Here is a 20,756-nt window from a genome sequence, read left to right on the forward strand (position 1 = left end):
TCCTTTTCATGTCTTTTACTTTAACTTTTCATTTTTAAATCTTACCCTGCACTAATCTAGATTTCTGCTTTTATTTCAAATGGATTTCCACTTTTAATGTAAAATTATGACAAACGCAGGTAATTCAGACTAAAGCCTCATACACCCGGGCCAGAATCTTGTCAGGGAAAAAAAGTAGTTTTTCCTGATGAGATTCTTGGCAAGAATCTCTTGCCGCCCGAGTGTACAGACTCTCTTTTCAAAAGAACCGTGCTTCTCTTGAAAGGCAAGAACATGGTGACGTCATCGCGTACGATGAGCATGCGCTCGTCACATTCGATGCTGTCGCCGACATCTTGCTGCACCCTACCTATGCCAAGCTACCGCGCATGCGTCAGTCATTTCGAGCATGCGCGGGTTTCCACGGCGACCAAGTATACACACTCTTGGGTTTCTCGGCAGGAAAACTGCAGAGAATCTCACGACGAGAAAATAGAGAGCAGGTTCTCTATTTTCCCATTCTGGGCAAAAGCATCACCCCTAGCACCAAAGTCAAAAGTCTAGGGGTCATCTTTGACTCCTACATGACAATGGATGCACAAATAGGGTCAGTAGTCAGCGGATCTCACCATCTGCTGCGCCTACTACGCAGACTTACTCCTTTTATTCCCAAGGAAGACATAGCGGTCGTGGTGGGAACAATTGTAAACTCAAGATTGGACTATGCAAATGCCCTTTACCTCGGACTCCCCAAGTACCAAATCGCTCGTCTACAAGTCGTTCAAAATACGGCCGCTAGACTTGTGACTGGGAAAAAACCCTGGGAATCAATCTCACCTTCACTGAGAACCCTTCATTGGTTGCCAGTAAAAGACAGAATCACTTTTAAAGCACTCTGTCTAACGCATAGATGTATCTATGGGAATGCTCCCCATTATCTATGCGAAAAAATAAAAGCTCACAATCCCAATCGCGTTTTGCGATCCACCAATCAAAATCTCCTCCAGATACCGAAAGCCAACTACAAGTCCAAAGGAGAAAGGAGATTCGTGGTCCAAGGGCCTAGACTATGGAACGCTTTACCAACCAGCATTCGGTTGGAGGAGAACCACTTGGCGTTCAGGAGAAAGATCAAGACTCATCTCTTTTGATACCAAAGGAGACAGGAACAACATGCGCCCAGAGGCGATTAAGTTCGCATGTGTTGCGCTATATAAGTTTTCATTCATTCATAGATTCTGGGCATTTTTTTTTGTCGAGAAACCTGAAAGCCTCGTACACGCGCTCGGTTTACTCGGCAAGAAAGCTCTGCCAGCAGTTTTCCAGCTGGTTCTTGCCGAGTAAACCGAGCGTGTGTACGAGGCTTGAGTGTGTAGTGAAAACTGTCAAAGATTCAGAGATGCAGATGTGCTCCCAATAGACACACACTCTTCAGTCTCCCACCTATGGCCGTAAAGGTATGTATATTTCCAGGAACACCAAGACTTTCCTTGGCAATGCAACTGTTTAAAGCGATACCCTTAATGGCAAAAAAGCTTACTAAAATTTAAAATTGGCTGATTTTTGGTGCTTTCCAGTGAGCATAATCTTTCTAGGTAAAACTAAACAAGCTTTTGCTAACCTTGTGTCGGATCAGCCTCTACAGATATTAACGGCACAGTAAGATATAGAGATATATAGACACAATTTTAATTGAAAAAAAGGCACATACACGATAAAAAAAAGGGGGACATGACAATCAAAAATCGTACATATGAGATACATCTAATATGATAAGAGCCTTAAGTGCATAAACGCATTTCGCCGTAGGGCTTGTTCAGGACGCAGTTCAGGATACAGTGATTGCAAAAGCAGAGAGAGGGTTTCACTATCTTGCAAATCAAGTCTTGATCGGCAGATGGCCAATGAAGATATCCAATATAGGAACGAGATTAGACCATGCAAAGTTGCTGGCAAAGTAAGGTCAACGAAACTGGTGATTTCTAGTTGAGAAAAGCAAATAACTCCAGGGGGAAGCTAGACACAGGAAAAAATAGGTAACTGACAACCAACCCTCAAAGAAGGAACCAGGGAAATATAGAGATGTATTTCAAAATGGTGCAATGAGTCAGTCGGCTAAACTCCATGCAATCATAGGAGTATCTTATATACAAAGCCTAATCAGTAGTAGATTCATGGACTGATTGTATCAAGGTAATCCCCTGGGAGCGATCAAACGGCTCTGCACCGTATATATGATTTTTAAATGTCATGTCCCTTTTTTTTTTTATCGTGTTTGTTTTCCCTCCCCCCTTTTTTTTTATCGTTACTATTTACGGATGAGGCAATTGTGAGTGCTGTTTTCTTAATATTCCATCAACGTCCATCAAAATCATCTGTTTTCTGGAACAGATCAAAGCCCTATGTTTCTTCTGCTAAAATAACAGATCTGACGAAAAACAGACAAACCGGACTGTTTTTGTAAAAAAAAAAAAAAAAAAATTGCTCTAGAACTCAGGTGGTTAAGGACTCTTTTGAAAGCATTGTTTTATCATTTACCCAGCTAAAGTATGCTTTTGCCACTTTGTAACGTCAGCACAGTCCAGTCCTCGGCATTCTCTTTAGAACTATCTAAATACCATAATAATTCATCATCTTTTAATTGCCTTGCTGGAATCTTATCCCTGTCCCATACTACTTCCTTTCTGTCTCACAGTAGTAGCCTACCCTATTAATTGTCTCCACTCCTGCTTTTTTTTATTCACATTACCAGTGCACATTACTGTGCTATGCAGACTGTAGGGAGGACGTAGGTCTGCTGCTGCATTATGCCATACTATATTTCAGTTTTAGTCATTTTATGTTGATTTGCGTTTTTATGTGAGCAGCAGCAAGGCCTCTCCTCTGGTGCTACTCAGTGCCATCTACCCGTTTGTTATTCCTGGCTGGTTTGGAGGGGATCACAGTAATGTGTTGTGACTTGGACCCCACAGGAGTGTATCTCGCAGTCAGCAGTGAAAACAAAGTTTGAACACCACACTATCAGAGCTAAACAAATAACAGATACTGTGAAAGCCATAATGGATTCCATAAACATCAAGGCTGCTGATAAGAGGTAGGATTGCATGCACTCATTAATAGATACCATATATTATATATTTTATTTTGGTTTAACATATCCTCTTTTTTACATTTTAACAATAAACCCAGTATTTTATATATAATCTCTCTCTATCTCTATCTCTATCTCTATCATCTTCTTTTTTTTATATATAACTATAATTACAAACACCCTAATGACTCTGTGTTCATCATCTATGATCTATGGTTTGCTATATAAATAAGATGTGGTGTTGTCAACTGACATCCATTTACTTGTAATTTGTTTGGCCATTTTCAGAGTGGGTGCAATAGAAGACAGGGAGTCTGGAATGGACAGGCTGGAGTTTATCCAGTGTCAGATGCAGATCCTCAGTGAGGAGGTCAGGAAGCGGATAATGCACGTCACAGAGGTGGTAAATGCACAGGTGAGGAATATATTATGCTGCACGAATAGTCACAGGATCATGTTTATATTTTTCAGTTTAGTTAGTAGTGTGTGTACATACTGATTTATTGTTCAGCTGCTTGGCCTATTCCAGGGTTACCCTATTACTGTAGGAGAATAATGAATGAAAAGGACTTTGCTCAGTCCACTGTTATCTCCATGATGCACAGGTGTTCACTGTGTTGGCTGTCGCATTGCTGCAGCATTACATATAACAGGGCAGGTGTTTATAATTGGCATGCTTTGACTGGCTGCTTGTGGCATACTACCATTCTGGATCATTAGTGTGCAAGTAATTGTGGTCATCTTTGCATATGTATTCACAGTATGCATGCAAACGAACCACTTTGGCTGGCATACTAGTCTGATGTATGAAAGGTGTATGGTATTTTCTTAGGTCCTGTGCAGGTGAGTAATAGTTGAATGCTGAGAGCAATGAATCTGATATATACATAATGTCTTCTGGAAGTGTAAGCCCTTATTTTGTGTTTACAGGTTTCCAATGCCATGATGGATGAGATTTGCCATCTTTCCCTCCTGGTAGACAAGTTTAATGGGGACTTTCACCCATCGCTACAGTTCCTGAAGCATTATAAAAACGTAAGCTGTATATTTCAAGCTTTCTGTGCTATTTTGACTATATTTGGATATTTTTGCTCAGACTCTAATGATTTTACTTGTAGTAGAAGGAATGGAGTATTATTATAGTGTTACTAAACCCAGCACCCTGCATTCACTATATCCGGACTCCCACAGTACACAGACCATGGAAATGCAATTATTTTAACTAAACTAAATACCCTTTCTCATCAGCAGTATTTAGCAGTCTTGTGATTTCTATCAGTTCCTGGTGAAGCTTGTAGGAGGAGGAGTTTTCTTATTGCACTGAGCTGTCCTATGAGGCTGTAGGGCTCTTGTCCCTTTGTTTGGACATGTCTGCACAGTGCTGATTGGCCCTGTGCTGATCACATTCACCCTCCCAAGAAAAAAAAAAACCTCTCTAGCAATACACACACACACACACACACACACACACACACACACACACACACACACACACACACACACACACACACACACACACACACACACACACACCTGAGCATGTGCCCCTGACTCCATAGACTGTCTTATGCAGACTTGTCCAGGGGGACAGTGCAGGGAAGGGGGAGATCTTTGCATACAAGATCAAGCAGCCTTTTTACACAATGCAGAGGATAAGGCCAAAGGTTCCACAGAGAGTATAACAAGCCTGCTTTACTACATATACACACTGATTTTAGTGTTGTGGGTTTAGTTATACTTTAAGGCTGCTGGTACTCATTATAGATGGCTTGGCTTTTGCTAATACAGTGCCTTGAAAAAGTGTTCATACCCCTGATAGACCAGCACAAAATGATACAATTGTGAAGTGGAAGGAAAATGATAAATGGTTTTCAATTTTTTTTTTATAAATATCTGAAAAGTGTGGCGTGCATTTGTATTCAACCCCCTTTACTCTGATACCCCGAACTAAAATCTAGTTGACCAAATTGCTTTCAGAAGTTACCTAATTAGTCCACCTGTGTGTAATTTAATCTCAATATAAATACAGCTGTTCTGTGAAGTCCTCAGTTTTTTTTTTTAGATAACCTTGGTGAATAAACGGCATCATGAAGGCCAAGGAACACACCAGTCAGGTCGGGGATAAAGTAGTGGAGAAGTTTAAAGCGGGGTAAGGTTATAAAAAAGAAAAAAATATCCCAAGCTTTGGACACCACAGAGCACTATTTTATCCTTCATCCAAAAATTGAAAGAGTATAGCACAACTGTAGACCTACCAAGACATGGCTATCAACCTAAACCGAAATGCCGGCCAAAGAGAATATTCATCAAGAGAAGCAGCCAAGAGGTCCATGGTAACTTTGGAGGAGCTGCAGAGATCCACAGCTCAGGTGGGAGAATCTGTCCACAGGACAACTATTAGTGGTGCACTCCACAAATCTGACCTTTATGGAAGAGTGACAAGAAGAAAGCCATTGTTTAGGGAAAGCCATAAGAAGTCCTGTTTGCGAGAAGCCCTAGTGAGGGACACAGCAAACATGGAAGAAGGTGCTCTGGTCAAATGAGACCAACATTTTAATTTTTGGCCTAAAAGCAAAATGCTATGTGTGGTGGAAAACTAACACTGCCCATCACCCTGAACACAGCATCCCCACTGTGAAACATGGTGGTGGCAGAATCATGTTGTAGGGATGCTTTTCTTCTGCAGAGACAGGGAAACTGGTCAGAGTTGATGGGAAGATGGATGGAGCCCAATACAGGGCAATCTTAGAAGAAAATCTGTTCGTCTGCAAAACATTTGAGACTGGGGCGGAGGTTCACCTTTCAGCAGCACAGCTACGATGAAATGGTTTAGCTCAAAGCATATTCATGTGTTAGAATGGCCCAGTCAAAGTCCAGACCTAAATTCAATTAAGAATCTGTGGCAAGACTTGAAAATTGCTGTTCAGACGCTCTACATCCAATCTGATGGAGAGCTTGAGCTGTTTTGCAAAGAAGAATGGGCAAAAAAGTCACTCGAGGTGTGCAAAGCTGGTAGAGACATCCCCAAAAAGACTTGCAGCTGTAATTGCAGTGAAAGGTGGTTTTATAAAGTATTGATTCGGGGAGGCTGAATACAAATGCACACCACACTTTTCACATATTTATTTGTAAAGAATCTTGAAAACCATTTATCATTTTCCTTCAAATTCACAAGTATGTGCCACTTTGTGCTGGTCTTGCGCATAAAATCCTAAGAAAATACATTTACGTTTTTATGTTTCAATGTTTTTTATTAGAAAGGATAAAATGGTATAGACATTCAAAAAAAGAAAAAACCATATCTGGTCATTGTACAGTCATAACAGCATATGGAATTCTAATACCGAGGGATCCAATGCCCTAAGTTCCCAGTTGGAATACCAGGAAAACATCAAAGGATAAGCAAAGAAAAAACAAAGAAATAAAACAAAATACAAAATCCAATAGAGAATGCATAGATTATCTATGAACAAATATTTCCCTCAGCTTCGAATCATTGACCGACAACGATCGTACAATGTGGATAAGCCAGGAAAGAGGATATCAAAGCCTAAGAAACCCTACATGGGCTTAATCCGGTCATACCAATAAAGATATATCAAGGTAGCCGAGACAGAGAAGTCAAGAAGAGAGAATGGGATAGAAAGGAAAGAGAGAGGGAGAAAGGGGAAAGAAAAAGGGAGAGGGGGGAGAGGGGGGGGGAGCCACGGATCGGCATTTCCAAACCACAGAACTGAAACTTGTAACTAAGTCCCACACACACTGGCGTCATTAGTGAGGTATCGAATCCAAGGATCCCACACCTGATGAAAGAATTTCATTTTATCTTGTGTCAGGGCTGACAGCCTCTCATTTAACATCAGCCAGGATAATTTGCCCTTAAGCTGTTCAAATGGGAGAGCCGCCGACCTCCAATTTCTGGCAATGGTGATTTTAGCCGAAATAAAAATAAATGTTAGTAGTCGTCTGCTGGATTTAGAGGCCTCAACCCCCCCACTCCCCAGCAGCGCCTGCTTCGCCAATTTGGGCAAGTTTATCCGGGTGAGGGAGTAAACAAAATTATACACCCTGATCCAGAACCTCCTGACCTTGGGACACGTCCACCAGATATGATAAATAGTTCCTAGTTGGCCACATCCCCTAAAGCAGTAAGGCGTAGCTCCTGGCACGAAGGTTGCCAATCTAGCTGGCACCATGTACCAGCGCAGCAAGACCTTATAGTTGGCCTCTATGATAGAGGTGTTAATGAGAGAACGGGAAGCCAACTCCGCCATTTCACACCAGTCCTCTAGATCAATGGTTTCCTGCAAATCGGTTTCCCACTGGACCATGTAGTTCAATTTGGCTGCTACGTGTGATAATATAGAATATATAACAGATATGTGGCCTTTAAGCTTGTCGTATTGCCTACATAATTGTTCCATGGACGTAAGGGTAGATAGATCGCCCCTACGAGCCAAAGTCTGTATGAAATGGGTGAGTTGGGTGAACCTGTAACCTTCAGTTGGGGGCATGTGGTATTTGTCGATCATGGCCCTCTCGGTCAGCATACCCCTATGATCGCACAAATCAGCTATCCGCAGAAGGCCTTTATTAGTCCACCAGTTAAATGCTTGAGGGGTGAGACCCGGGGTGAAGGCCTTGTTCAGCAACAATGGTGCCATTGGGGTATGAGGTGACCTAAATTTATGAGTTCTGGAGAGTCTGTCCCATATATCTAAAGATAATGACAAAGTAGGGCATAGGATGGCCGGCCTCTCCTTAGTTGGGAGCCACATAAGGTGGGAGATTGGACTGGGGTGACATGAATGAGATTCCATGGTCATCCAGATAGCTTGTGCCCTCTGGGAATGGAATCTCGACAATTGTGCTACCTGTGCAGCGTAAAAATATTTCAGCAAATCTGGTAACCCGAGTCCACCTTTTCGTTTTGGTGCGTATAGAGTTACCCTGTTCACCCTAGGTCTCTTGTCCCCCCAAATAAACTGTAAGACTCTACGTCGAAACTGCTTAAGGTCATTACTGGGCAATGATATAGGTAATGTGCGGTAAAAGTACAATAATCGAGGTAGAACGTTCATCTTTATCGAGTGTAATCTGCCAAGCCACGATGGGGGGTGCAACTGCCACCTTGCCAAATCGTCCGTCAATCGTTTAAAAAGGCCTGGATAATTTCTTTTGTATAGCTGACTAATGGAGGAGGTCAAGTGTATGCCTAAATAGGGGAGAGCGTCCGGTTCCCATCGAAATTGGAAGCACTGTTCAAGTGTAGCCTGGATATTACTAGGTAACGATAGGTTCAGAGCCCTGGATTTACTGTGGTTGATTTCTAATCCCGAAATGTCAGAGAATGGTTGTAAAATGGCAAGTAAATTGGGGAGGGAGGTGATCGGTGAAGACAAGGTCAGCAATAAATCGTCCGCGAAAAGCAAACATTTATGTTCATAGTCGCAACAGTTGATGCCCCGAATGTCCACACTGGCACGTATTTTGATCGCTAACGGTTCGATCGCCAACGCGAATAGCAACGGTGACAGTGGACAACCCTGTCTCGTACCACGCTTGATCATCAGAGGTTGGGAAGAATATCCCTTAAGCACCAGTGAAGCACTCGGGGAGTCATATAATGTACGAAGGAGATCCAAAAAGCACTGTCCAAAGCCAAAACGTTCTAAAACATTAAACAAATAGTCCCATGAGATGGAATCGAATGCTTTCCGGATATCTAATGATAGCAACATCCCCCTCCTGACTCCTCCATTGTCCCAATCAGATTGGATCGCGGATATAAGATTAATTAACCGACGGGTTTGATCAGAAGCCTGCCTATTAGGGATGAAACCCGCCTGGTCAGGGTGAATATAGCTTTGAATTATTGTATTTAGTCTTTGGGCCAGAATTTTGGTGAGGATCTTTAAGTCTGTATTGATAAGAGAAATCGGGCGGTAGTTGGCACAGTCCCCATGATCCTTCCCCGGTTTTGGAATCATATGTATATAAGCAGCGTTCTCATGGCAGGGGAGTTTATTACCACTTCTTAAGGCGTTAAAATAAGAGCAAAGGTGGGGCGCTAAGACATCTGAGTATTTTCTATAATAGTGGCCCGGGAAGCCATCCGGCCCCGGTGCCTTAGTAGGGTGAGTAGATTTGATTGCGGCTCGGATTTCAGGTTCCGTAAAGGCTCCATCCATCAGGTCCGTATGTGCTGGTGTCAATTTTGGCAACTGCAAGTCGTTGAAGAATGCCTCTTCCTTGGAACGATCCAATGTTTTTGGTGAGTTATATAACTTAGTGTAAAATTTATAAAATTCGCTAATTATTTTCTCGGGGTTTTGGGTCGTATGACCTGTAGATAGTCTCAACTTTGGCAATGTCGGTGAAAATGGCCGGGGGACAAGTTTTCTGGCCAGCATTGTGGTCGGCTTATCCCCCATAGTATAGAACCTATGTTTCGACCAACTTATATGTTTTTCAGCTTGTGTAGTCAAACTGAGGTTGAGTGCCAATCTAGCATTGTCTATTTTATGTCTAATATCAATCTGAGGGTTTTTACGCTGTTCTTCTAGTAGTTCCTCTAAATGTGTTTCCAACTGCTCGATCGTTCGTTCTCTGTTCCGCTTCGCCCTAGCCGCTATTTGAATAAGTTTCCCCCGTATTGTAGCCTTATGAGCAACCCAGGTAATCGCAGGGGATGTGTCCGGTGTCTTATTAATCTTAAAGTACTCTTCTATCTCTTTACCGATTTCCGCGCAGGTTATAGGGTCGTTCAATAAGCTCACATTCAGTCGCCATGGGGAGGGTTTAGATTTAGCCCACAGCCCAGCAGTGAAGATCTGAAGCGGAGAATGGTCTGACCAGGGGGTTGACAAGATTTTCACTGATTTAATGTAAGGGAGCAAGGGGGTGCGTATCAGGAGATGATCAATCCTGGAATATGTACGATGGGCTTGAGAGAAGTGTGTGAAGTCCCTGGCTGTGGGATTAAATTCCCGCCAGGCATCGATCAGGCCGTGTAAATTAAATAGTCGTGCCACCTTACTGCTCGCTATCGGTGGACGTCTTAAAACAGGCTTAAGAGAGTCGGATTTGTCCATAATTCTGTCCAAAGGAATATTACTATCGCCTCCCAAGATTACCTGGCCCTGAACCTTAGGCAACAATATTCGGAGCATCTTACTAAAAAAGTCAAGCTGTCCTGTGTTAGGGGCGTAATACGAAATAAAGGAGACCTCCTGATCATGAAACCGTCCCACCGCCATAATGTACCTACCACCCTTGTCTTTGATTATAGAGATGGGAGTAAAAGGCGTCCGCTTTGAAAAACAGATGGCTACACCCCCCTTCTTTTCTGGACCCCCTGCTAAGTAAAATTGTGGGTATTTAGCGTTTAAATAGCGGGGAGCTGAGGTTTTAGAAAAATGGGTTTCCTGCAGCAAGAGGACTTCAGCCTTCTGCCTATGGTAATACTGAAAGGCCTTAGTCCTCTTAACTGGGGAATTGAATCCATGGACGTTGTGGCTGATGACAGAATATTCAGCAGTCAAGGCAGTGGCCATCGTGGCAGGGCAGAGCACTCTTACCTCGTGTATATGAAAGCAGGGCTGGATCGCTGGAACAGCGGCGGCTGACCTCCAAGGCTCCCAAGACCAGGATGCGTGGGGAGAGCGTGCCGATCCGGGGCTCACATAGAAAAAGGGGAGAACAAGAGGGAATTAGAAAAGGACAGTAAGAAGACAGACAAATTTTAGTAGGCCATAGGCCTAGGCAACCTAACTGAGATTGTTGAAATATACGTTTTTTGTATAAAAGAACCTGGGGGATAACCCCCACCGGAGACAATATCCGGTACATTAAGTGCAAGGGTACTATTCTCGTCCGAGAATAAGTAGTCTCGCAATCAAGTGGCATGTAAGACCACCCCGACTCAAACATGTAAAAAAAAAAAAATTACTGGAACAGGACAATCAGGGGTAACAAGAACATACGTGTCTGGTGCAACACCGCAAACTGCCCACGGCGACACATATCCCAGATGGGGGCGACACAGAGGCAGGAAGAGTCCCCATCGGTTGTTCCCGCCCCTGCGGCCCCCCACAGGGGAACAATTAGCCAACTCAACCCCAAACCCCATTCCCAGATTTGGGAAATACAGTTCCGATAGCCTTATTAGAGTCCGGAGGGACAACAAACTATCATCAGGGCAGTTCCTTCCATAGAAATAAAAATTAAAAATCAAAATCAAAAAGTAAAAAGGAAGAAGAAAAGGGACCAGTGGCTTGGCAAAGCCTCAATTACGTAGAGAGCGACAGTGACCCTGCAAGGTCAGGAACTCAAACCGATGTTGGGTCGGATCCAGATGACCCCGTTGTAGAAAGTTCCAAGGGAGGACAAAGGACCGTGAAGGCACTCAGGTGTCGCGTTGAGCTCTCTTGGCCTGAGCACGCCCGCGATCCCTCCATAATGGCGAAAGAGGGCGATCACCTGGGCGCGAAGAAGAAGAAGATGTCTGGGGGTCTTGTGTGATGATTCCAAGTTCAAGCAGCAGGTCCTCCCCCGTTTGAAACGTAGAAAAGGAGTGCGACCGTCCCTTATAGGTGAATGATAGTCTAAACGGGAACGACCATCTATATTTGATCTGCTTGTTCTGTAGTTGTTGGAGCAGTGGGCGAAGGATCCTACGTTTCTGTACTGTGGACGGTGCCAGATCCGTAAAGAGCTGTATGGGAGTACCGAAAAGTGACAAATCTGGTTTATTACGGGCCACAAACATCATTCTCTCTTTGATACGGTAAAAATGCGGTTTAGCAATAACGTCCCGCGGCAATCCATCCATCCTCGGGGCTGTCAATGCTCGGTGGATCCGATCAATTTCCATATGATGGGCGGAAATGTCAGGTATAAGTTCCTTCATTAACTCTCTCATAGCCCCCTCAAGGTCAGTGTGAGTCTCTGGGAGGCCACGAATGCGCAAATTGTACCTTCGCGAGCGATTCTCGAGGTCCTCGATTTTTGTGTATGCCTCATCCAGCCGGTCCTGTAGGTCTGTGAGCATGGTGGTATTCTGATTGACCCGTTTGATTGTACTGTCGACCTTGGTCTCAATCTGATCAAACCGTTCACCCAGACTATGAATATCTTTTTTCAGATCAGTAGTGATCATGGTGCACGCCTTGGATAATTCCTGTTGTAACATGGTGGAAAAGCGAGACAGTAAGATGGCATCAGGGGAATAGTGGGCAAACTGAGGAGGGGGAGACCCCTGGCTATGCTGGCTATGCTGGCTGTGCTGGCTGAACAAGGCCTCAGTCAAATCTGCCATGTTCCTGTCCATCGAGGAGGCTGGGGAGTGGGCCTTGTCATGTCCCTCCGCATACAGTGCTGGAGATAAGGGCTGTAAGTGTGACTCACCCCCATGAATAGAGTCCACATCTCCCGAGGACTGAGATGAATAAGGATCCCTGGGTGTCTCTAGCTGGTCTTGCCTGTCTCCCTTCGGTACTGCTCCACTGGATTTCACCGCTGTGCTGCCACGTGTGTCTGGGCGGCCGGGCGCCATATTGGATTGCAGCCAATGCTTAGGGGAAGACCCCGCTCCTCCCTTGATTCCGGGCTGTCTGTGCTGGCCTTTTCGTGGCTGACCTCGTGCCCGCCGGTTCATCACCGTTCGGGGCTTCAGTGTCGGCGTTCAGACCCCCGTGCCTGCGCTAAATCTAGCTGTAGAGAGTCGGGGTGCCGGGAGCTCAGCTAGAACGCGTCCTTCCCGGAAGTCCCGCGCATGCGCACATACATTTACGTTTTTGATTGTACATGACAAAATGTTGGAAATTTTAAGGGTTATGAATACTTTTTCAAGGCACTGTATGGTTATGGGTCTTGGATTAATGTGTAAATCATTCTTCATAATGGAAGATCTCCCCCTTAGTGCCCAATGCCTCTAAAATTGCAATAGAGTTTGAGACAAATGTGTGTTGGTAAAACGTAGGTTTCACTGCATATGTTCAGTTAGAGGCGGCAGTGCAGGTGGGGTTGTCTGACAAAATGCATATTTCTATTTGTGTTTATGTTGGGCATTGATCATTTCTGGTATATCTATATCTGCTTGTAGGAGTTGAATTCACACATAGAGAAGGGGATGGGGAGAAAGCTGGCCGATCGCTGTTCTACCGCAGTGAATACATCTATACAGAAAGCACAAGAGGAAATAATAGGTAACAGCCACGAATGAAATTACACCTGGTCAACACTGATACTGCTCAATATAATGTCTTTATTATATGTCTGTTATTTACTTCATGTCCTGTTTCATGGACCTGCTGAAAGGTAGTGGATGTAATCAGTGTCCTTTGCCAGGCCATTCATCAGCCAGGCAGGGCATCATTTTTGAAGAAAACTCCAGTCAGTACATGCTTTTCTATCATATGTGTGAAGTTGTGTGATGACCACTTCTGCCCCTGCAACCCGGGTGTGGAAAATCTTTGTGGGTCTAGCCATGCTTTTCACTGGTCACTGAAATATGGACCACCTGAACCCAACCCTGAGGCGTGGTTCACGCCTATGCGTTTTTTTGGTACTTTTTTGCAGAAACGCACTGCAGTCTGGTTTCTTATGGGACACATTCACATCTATGCTTTTTTTTTCCAGCCACTACCTATTTGGAAGGGGTCATGGACTTTTTTGGGCTCAATAGACTTCAATGGAGACACACTGGAAAAACATGTAGTGTGTTTTTGTTGCGTTGACGCGTTTTTGCATTTTTTAATATGCCCAACAACAAATTGGGCAAAATAAACGCATTACAAATGGCGTCAAACATGCGAATGCAAAAAGCTGCTGAAATGGATCAAAAGCAAACTTCATAGGTGTGAACCAGGCTAGAGTCTGATCCGTCAGCCTAATTTCAGCTTCTTACTGGCAAGGTAGTAATCAACCGTGAGAGTCAAGGTACGTTTTTTACTTGGGGCTCTTTCAGACACACAGTAATGCTTAATACCCTCTGAAAAATTATTCATTTATTTTAATAGGGCATGATACTGCTGCCATCTTGTTTATTTTTTTATTATTGAATTTCAGTTTCACGTTATAGGACCTTTTTTTTTTTTTTTAAACAGAGCTGCAGATCAGGTTTGACTAGCCGTTGCAGTGTGGTCCCATTGATCTCAGTAGGTGAGATTGACAGATTGTGACGCCCGTCAAACTCTGCCGCTTGGTGCTCCGTTCTGGTCATGTGATGTCCTCAGCAGCCAGATTCAGGGGAGAGGAGAGAGCGCTGACATCGGATAGAATGCCTGGGTGGTGACATCACTCATAGGCTTACTATGGGGCATCTATTGTTGGCTGGCCCTCCTCTCCCCTGAAGTTGCCGCTGGGAGCCAATCGCGTGACCAGAATGGTGCGCTCTGATATCCGCTTTATGGATAAAATCTGTCTTGCACTATACCTGAAAACATCTTTACAGTGAGTTGTGGTTCTCAACCCTGTCCTCAAGTACCCCCAACAGGCCATGTTTTGGGATTTTTTCTTGGATAAAATGGCTGTCCAAAATGCCAAAACCTTTGACTGTTTTAAAGCCACCTGTGCAAGATAAAGGAAAACCTGCAAACATGGCCTGTTGGGGGTACTTGAGGACAGGGTTGAGAACCACTCACATAGAGGCTATATTAAAGGCAAAAAATAGGAGATGTGAGATGTTTGTTTTCCTTTAAGTTTTTTTTTTAAAGAGTTACTCCACTTTTGTTGAGAAAATACATTCCTCTGTGGGGGATCTATGTACATTGCAAAGATTTTAACAAACTTTTTTGTAGATTCCTACCTTTTGTTATTCTGAAGAAATGGCGTTTTGTCTGTATTTGCAGAGTGAATATGAATGGGAGTGACTTTCAGGGTTATAACCCTCCCTTTTATTCCTTCTAAAATGGGGGGGGAAAGGTTGTATTGTACTGCTTTTAACTATGTTTTGCAGTGTTAACAAAATGGGTTTTCCAATTGCAGAAAGCTTAATACCGTTGCTGCCACCTGCTGTTCAAAAGGAATATAGCACATCCATGCCATGCAAGAAATTTGACCTCAGCTACAATCTGAATTGTGAGAAGCTGTGCTGTGATTTTCAGGAAGACATTACGTTTCGCTTTTCATTTGGCTGGACGTCACTTGTTAATCGGTATTTGGGGTCCAAAAATGCTCGCCTTCTTATAGGCTTTGCAGAACCAGTTTTTCAGGTGTGTGTGTGTGTATAGCATTGAGAATAGGTTGGTTCAAATGAACTTGTAACTGAACAGCACAGTTGTTATTGATTACATTGCAGTGCCAGAAATTGGAGCCAAGAAGGTTAAAATTCACAACGGTCCAGTTACTCTACATAGACCCATTCTCACTCAAGGCACAGAGTCGAGGTAGATGATCTTAAAGCATTTTGTGCTTTACTCACCCCTCCTGATTGCCTCATAACTTTCCATTGCTCCTCTGCCACTCTCTTCGGTTGTGGGAGTGTGGAAAATACCATTCTTACCACGGATAGGAGCGGGATGAAACTCCTCAAACCTGTGTTTGAGTGACTCTGAATGTACAGAGCTCTTCACTTCCTCACTTCTGGCAGCTGGGCAGTATGGTGGGGGGAATAGTAAGTATGTGCTGTTTTGGAGGGGGACATGAGCAAAGTACAAACTTTTGTTTAAGCTGAAAATTTGTTTGGTTTGGTCTCCCCAGAGAAATAAAGTGTATATAGCTGATGATAGGTCGCATTACCCAGACAGAATCTTTTAGATCCTTTAGGACAGGGATATGCAATTAGTGGACCTCCAGCTTTTGCAGAACTACAATTCCCATGAGGCATAGCAGGACTCTGACAGCCACAAGCATGACACCCAGAGGCAAAAGCATGATGGGACTTGTAGTTTTGCAACAGCTGGAGGTCTGCTAATTGCATATCCCTGCTTTAGGAAATCCCTGGCTAGACCTGCCAATCATAGGCCTGCTTCACTTGGCAAGGATTCTGACATTTTTATATCTGATGTGCACATTGCTTTTCTTAATTTAATTGGTTTCAGGTTTGATACATCTCAACTCTGTTCTCTTAAGGTTCCCCGACCTGTGAGTACACCCACCACAAGTGCTAACCCAGGGCAGACTCCAGATTCCATGGCACAAGATGAGATCATGGTTACAGTGATGTCTGGATTGGCATCCTTGACCTCAAGAGGGTCTATGGGAGTGATTATTGTAGGAGGAATGGTAAGATAATTTCTGTTGGTGAGGTTTACTAAATGTTATTGTTTTAAAGGATTTCATACCATGTGGGGGAAAAAAAATTCCAATCATAGTTTTATTTTTATTTATTTTTTTAATTGTAAATATTCTACATATTATAATAAAATAAATTTCAAAAGACAGGATAAATGGGACAGCCATTATCCCTAGATTAGAGTCCCCAAACACCAACAGTACTTTCCCCTTAAAATTTGCAAATTATAGGATGCATTAACAATACAGTACAGATGTGTTTCAGTTTACTACAGTAATTTGCTCCCTGGGTTACCTGTATGATTAATTTGATGGATTCCAACTTCCTATGCTATCGCAATATATAAATTGTAGAGTAATGTAGCTTAGCCTTTTTCTTTTGTCTCTGTCAATTTAAAGTCATATACTTTTTTTTCATCCATTGATGGGACACAGGAAGCCATATGCTGTCAAGTTATACTGACCCCTACCAGAGGATTGGATAATGGCAAAAAAAATAAAAATCTCCTATCCATTCCTGCTGCCTGTCTATAGTGCCTTTGGTCACCTCCAGCTATCTGACTCTCACTGGCTACCAGCTGTCTGAGTTTTATATGAGTACCTGAGACCTTGTCTCATACCCTGAACTTGGTTGTTTCACTATCACATGGTCGCAACATGTCTATATCTAGATAGAAAAGGGACAGTCCTCCTGCAACTGGTGACCCCAGCTCACGCTCCCCTGATGGTTCTGGGAACACTTGCTGTATGCCTTCTAAAAGGATTTCAACGTTGGTGTTCTCTTTAAATCTACCGTTTGATGAGTTTCCTGCCTCATGATCCAGGGTCTCTACTGTAGTCACATAATACTTTGTGGCCTAATTCATCCAGTTTCTCGCTGACTGCAGAGGCTCCAAGCCTGCTCCTGTGCCTTCTGCAGAGTCTTTCTGATCTTCCCACAGCCTTAGAGGTGGCTGGGCTGCCAGTTGTTATACTGTTTAACTTTGATAAGGGGTCCCCTCAATATTTCCCAGATTAGATTGTTTTTGAGGAATCGCAGTCTTCTCCTGTTATATAAGATTTTCTAGAGACCATTTTTAGTTCTTATTGATGCAGTTTGTACAAGGATCAGCCTGCTGTCTCCACTTTTGGGTCTTTCAGAACTCCTCCAGCTGCAAAGACTTTTCCGTTACACTCATTCTTCCGGGTACTCCTCTATGGGGATTGTAATTCGTATTCCCCAGAAGCTTACTGGACCTGTTCCCATTTGAGAAGGATTTTTGAAATGGCGTTATTTACCCACTGTGGATCTGCCAGTGACTCATCTTAACAGGAAAACCACTAGACCATTAGAGGGTATTCTCACATTCAAGGATTCTACTGACCAACATCTAAAATCCCTCTTTAAAATAAGTTTTATTTGTGGTCCTTGCCCTTCAACCGATTCTGGTTGTAAGCTCATTTTGCCAAGTTATGGCAGAATTGTTCAAATCTATCAGAAGAGATCTCTCTTCTGCAGCAGTGGATCCTTTTATAATGGTGCATGTGGAACAGGAGCCCTGTGCTTTAGCTGTGATGGCCTACTGGAAGTAGCCGGGCGCTTGTCTCTCTTGTCTTGGCCTGATATCTATACAAATACACAGAACATTCAAGTTAAAGTGCTTGGATGTGGACACTGCATCCATGGTGTGTCTCACCCTCTTTGAGGGATGATGTCTCTTTGGACCAACTCTTGACATTATCATCAAGGATACATCTTGCGGACAGGGCATCCACTTGCGTCAACGCAAGTCTAACGAAAGATTGACTGACTAAGTCTTCTCCCGCTCCTTCACATACTTTTTAGGTTGACATGACTAGGCCCCCTAAACCTGGTTTCCCAGCCACCTGCAAGGTCTGTGGTAAGAAACCTGATGAAAGAAACCATTATGAATGTGCGCCCCTACTTTTTCAAGTGTGGAGATTCGTTAATCCTTGCAGGTTTTTGGCTAGTTGTCCTTTTGGCATGCTGGTGCAAAAAGTGCCCTTTCAGGTTTCCAGACTGATCCCTCACTTTCAACTCTCTTTAGCTTCTCACCCTCTACACCACACAGATTAACAGACCTACCTCTGTCCCATTGGAGTCTCCTGGATGAAAGGGTTCTTGCGCTAGTTCCTTTTGTCAATTTAGTCACGGGTACTGTATCCCAACCTGACCACTGCTTTCTTTCCCAGACAGAGGGACTGGTAAGGTCATGGTATCCATCAGATCCATCATCACTGTCCCTCCCAAGAGGGACAATTGGACTTGCACTGTCAAGGACAGGTACTTGCTATTCAGAGCTCTACTAGGGCTCTGACTCCTTAGTCTCATCCCTGCTCTCTGAGTGTTCTTTATTGGATGAGTCTCAGTGTTTGCCCTAGAGCCTTCACATGGTATCTCCATTGAGGGACCCTCGGACAACCTCCTGTGTAGAACAATGTCAACATAGACCCAGGTGGATCATGTTTTCCTGATGGTTTAAATACCTCCATGATTCGACTGGGTTTTGTTTCATCAGAAATCGGTGCTAGAATATTTTGTAGAATCTTATCTACCTTCTATCTCATGCCTAATTCTCATATAGGAGGCTCCCATGTATCTTACCATGTTAGTCATGCTGACTCTGTAGAGCCAAACCTTGGGTTCTGTAAGGGAGTTTAGGGGAATGCAGAGTAACATTTTGGCAATGTGAAAGAGAGGGGTGTAGAAGAGAAGTGATGACTGCTTTATTGGTTTGTTCTTTTGAAGCTGCACAGGATTGATGTAGATGGTTCAAATTTCACTCCATAATTTGTTAAGCAGACCTCCTTTAGGTTGGAGCTTTTAATACTATAACAGGTTGAAATAAATATTATATATATATATATATATATAGTTGACATGACACCCTTCTGTATAAATGTTACATCTGCACATTTGTGATATTTTAAGTAATGACCTTTTTTTGTTTTGTGCAGATCTGGAGAACCGTGGGCTGGAAGCTTATTGGATGCTCTTTGTTGGCATATGGCAGTTTGTACATGTATGAGAGGCTAACGTGGACCACAAGAGCCAAGGAGAGGGCTTTCAAGAAACAGTTTGTAAACTATGCGGCAGACAAATTGCATATGATTGTCAGCATTACCAGTGCAAACTGTAGTCACCAAGTACAAAAGTAAGTTCATCTACAAAGATATGTTTACAGCCTATGCCCTCTAAAAAACACTGTTATAGCTAACAGATCTACAGAATTGTAGTAAGCAATCATTTGTGGAGTAGAAGATTTACCAGGGGTGGCCACTGCAGCTGTTAAGAAACTACAAGTCCTGGGAGGCAATATAAGACATTAAAGCAACATCACGCCCAGAAGTGGAGGCATGCTGGGATTTGTAGTTTAAGCACAGCTAGAGTGCCATGGTAGCATACTCTAAGAAACGCATCAGTTCCTTTCAGTCCTGTATTCCTTGTTGATTCCCTTTTTACCTAGCACTATTTTTATTTTTATTTATTTTCACATTTGCTTTGAAACCTAGTTCTTTTCAAATTTGAGTAAAACTGCTTTACATTCTTGATAGTCTGTTAGTGTCCTAACCTGGGGTTGCAGCAAACCTGGATAGTGACATTCTGCAATATTATGTTTTTTTTTGAAAGAACAGTCTCTTCTTTCTCTTTTGGCCTGCTCAATACTTTTCTCTCTCTCTCTCTCTCTCTCTCTCTCTCTCTCTCTCTCTCTCTCTCTCTCTCTCTCTCTCTCTCTCTCTTTCTCTTTCTCTTTCTCTTTCTCTTTCTCTTTCTCTTTCTCTTTCTCTTTCTCTTTCTCTTTCTCTTTCTCTTTCTCTTTCTCTCTCTCTTTCTCTCTCTCCCCCCTCTCTCTCTCTCTTTCTCTCTCTCTTCCTCTCTCTCTCTTTCTCTCTCTCTTCCTCTCTCTCTCTTTCTCTCTCTCTCTTTCTCTCTCTCTCTTTCTCTCCCTCTCTCCCTCGAAAAAAACGTTACACTTCCCAGCTATGAAATGTTCACTTGACATTTTCTAATTCAAGTGAACATGATGGGACTTGTAGTTTTGCAACAGCTGGAGGTCCACTAATTGCATAGCCTTGCTGTACCACATAGTCTTGCTAAAATCTTTAGAAATAGTCAGCATCTATGCATATGCACCGCTGCCTTCACTTCACTGCGAACTCTGTAGGATTATTTACTAAAACTGGAGCGTGCAAAATCTGGTGCAGCTCTGCATAGAAATGAATCGGCTTCCAGGTTTTATTGTCAAAGCTTAACTGAAGTTTGAAGCTGATTGGCTACCATGCTCAGCTGCACCAGATTTTGAATGCTCCAGTCTTAGTAAATCTCCCCCCCTGTCAGGCCAAACTCAGGCTTCCCATTGAAGTCAATGGAGGCTGTGAAATAATGAACAGGTGCTGCACTGAGGATCTTTGGCAGAAGCTGTGTACAGTGCAGATATCAGAGGAACGG

The 20,756-nt window shown here is 43.3% G+C and overlaps 1 protein-coding gene across 2 annotated transcripts in view; it reads left to right on the forward strand.

Moving 5' to 3' along the window:
- The window catches only part of MFN1 (mitofusin 1), a 49,609-nt gene that overhangs the window by 25,022 nt on the left and 3,831 nt on the right, over positions 1-20,756 (forward strand). For both annotated transcript variants that reach the window (XM_040349416.1, XM_040349417.1), the window contains exons 10-16: positions 2,952-3,073; positions 3,359-3,485; positions 4,001-4,105; positions 13,176-13,278; positions 15,059-15,285; positions 16,145-16,297; positions 19,265-19,461. In XM_040349416.1, the coding sequence (XP_040205350.1) occupies positions 2,952-3,073; positions 3,359-3,485; positions 4,001-4,105; positions 13,176-13,278; positions 15,059-15,285; positions 16,145-16,297; positions 19,265-19,461 (1,034 nt within the window). The remainder of the gene's footprint in view (positions 1-2,951; positions 3,074-3,358; positions 3,486-4,000; positions 4,106-13,175; positions 13,279-15,058; positions 15,286-16,144; positions 16,298-19,264; positions 19,462-20,756) is intronic.

Source organism: Rana temporaria, chromosome 4 (assembly GCF_905171775.1).
Source record: "Rana temporaria chromosome 4, aRanTem1.1, whole genome shotgun sequence".
NCBI lineage: Eukaryota > Metazoa > Chordata > Amphibia > Anura > Ranidae > Rana > Rana temporaria.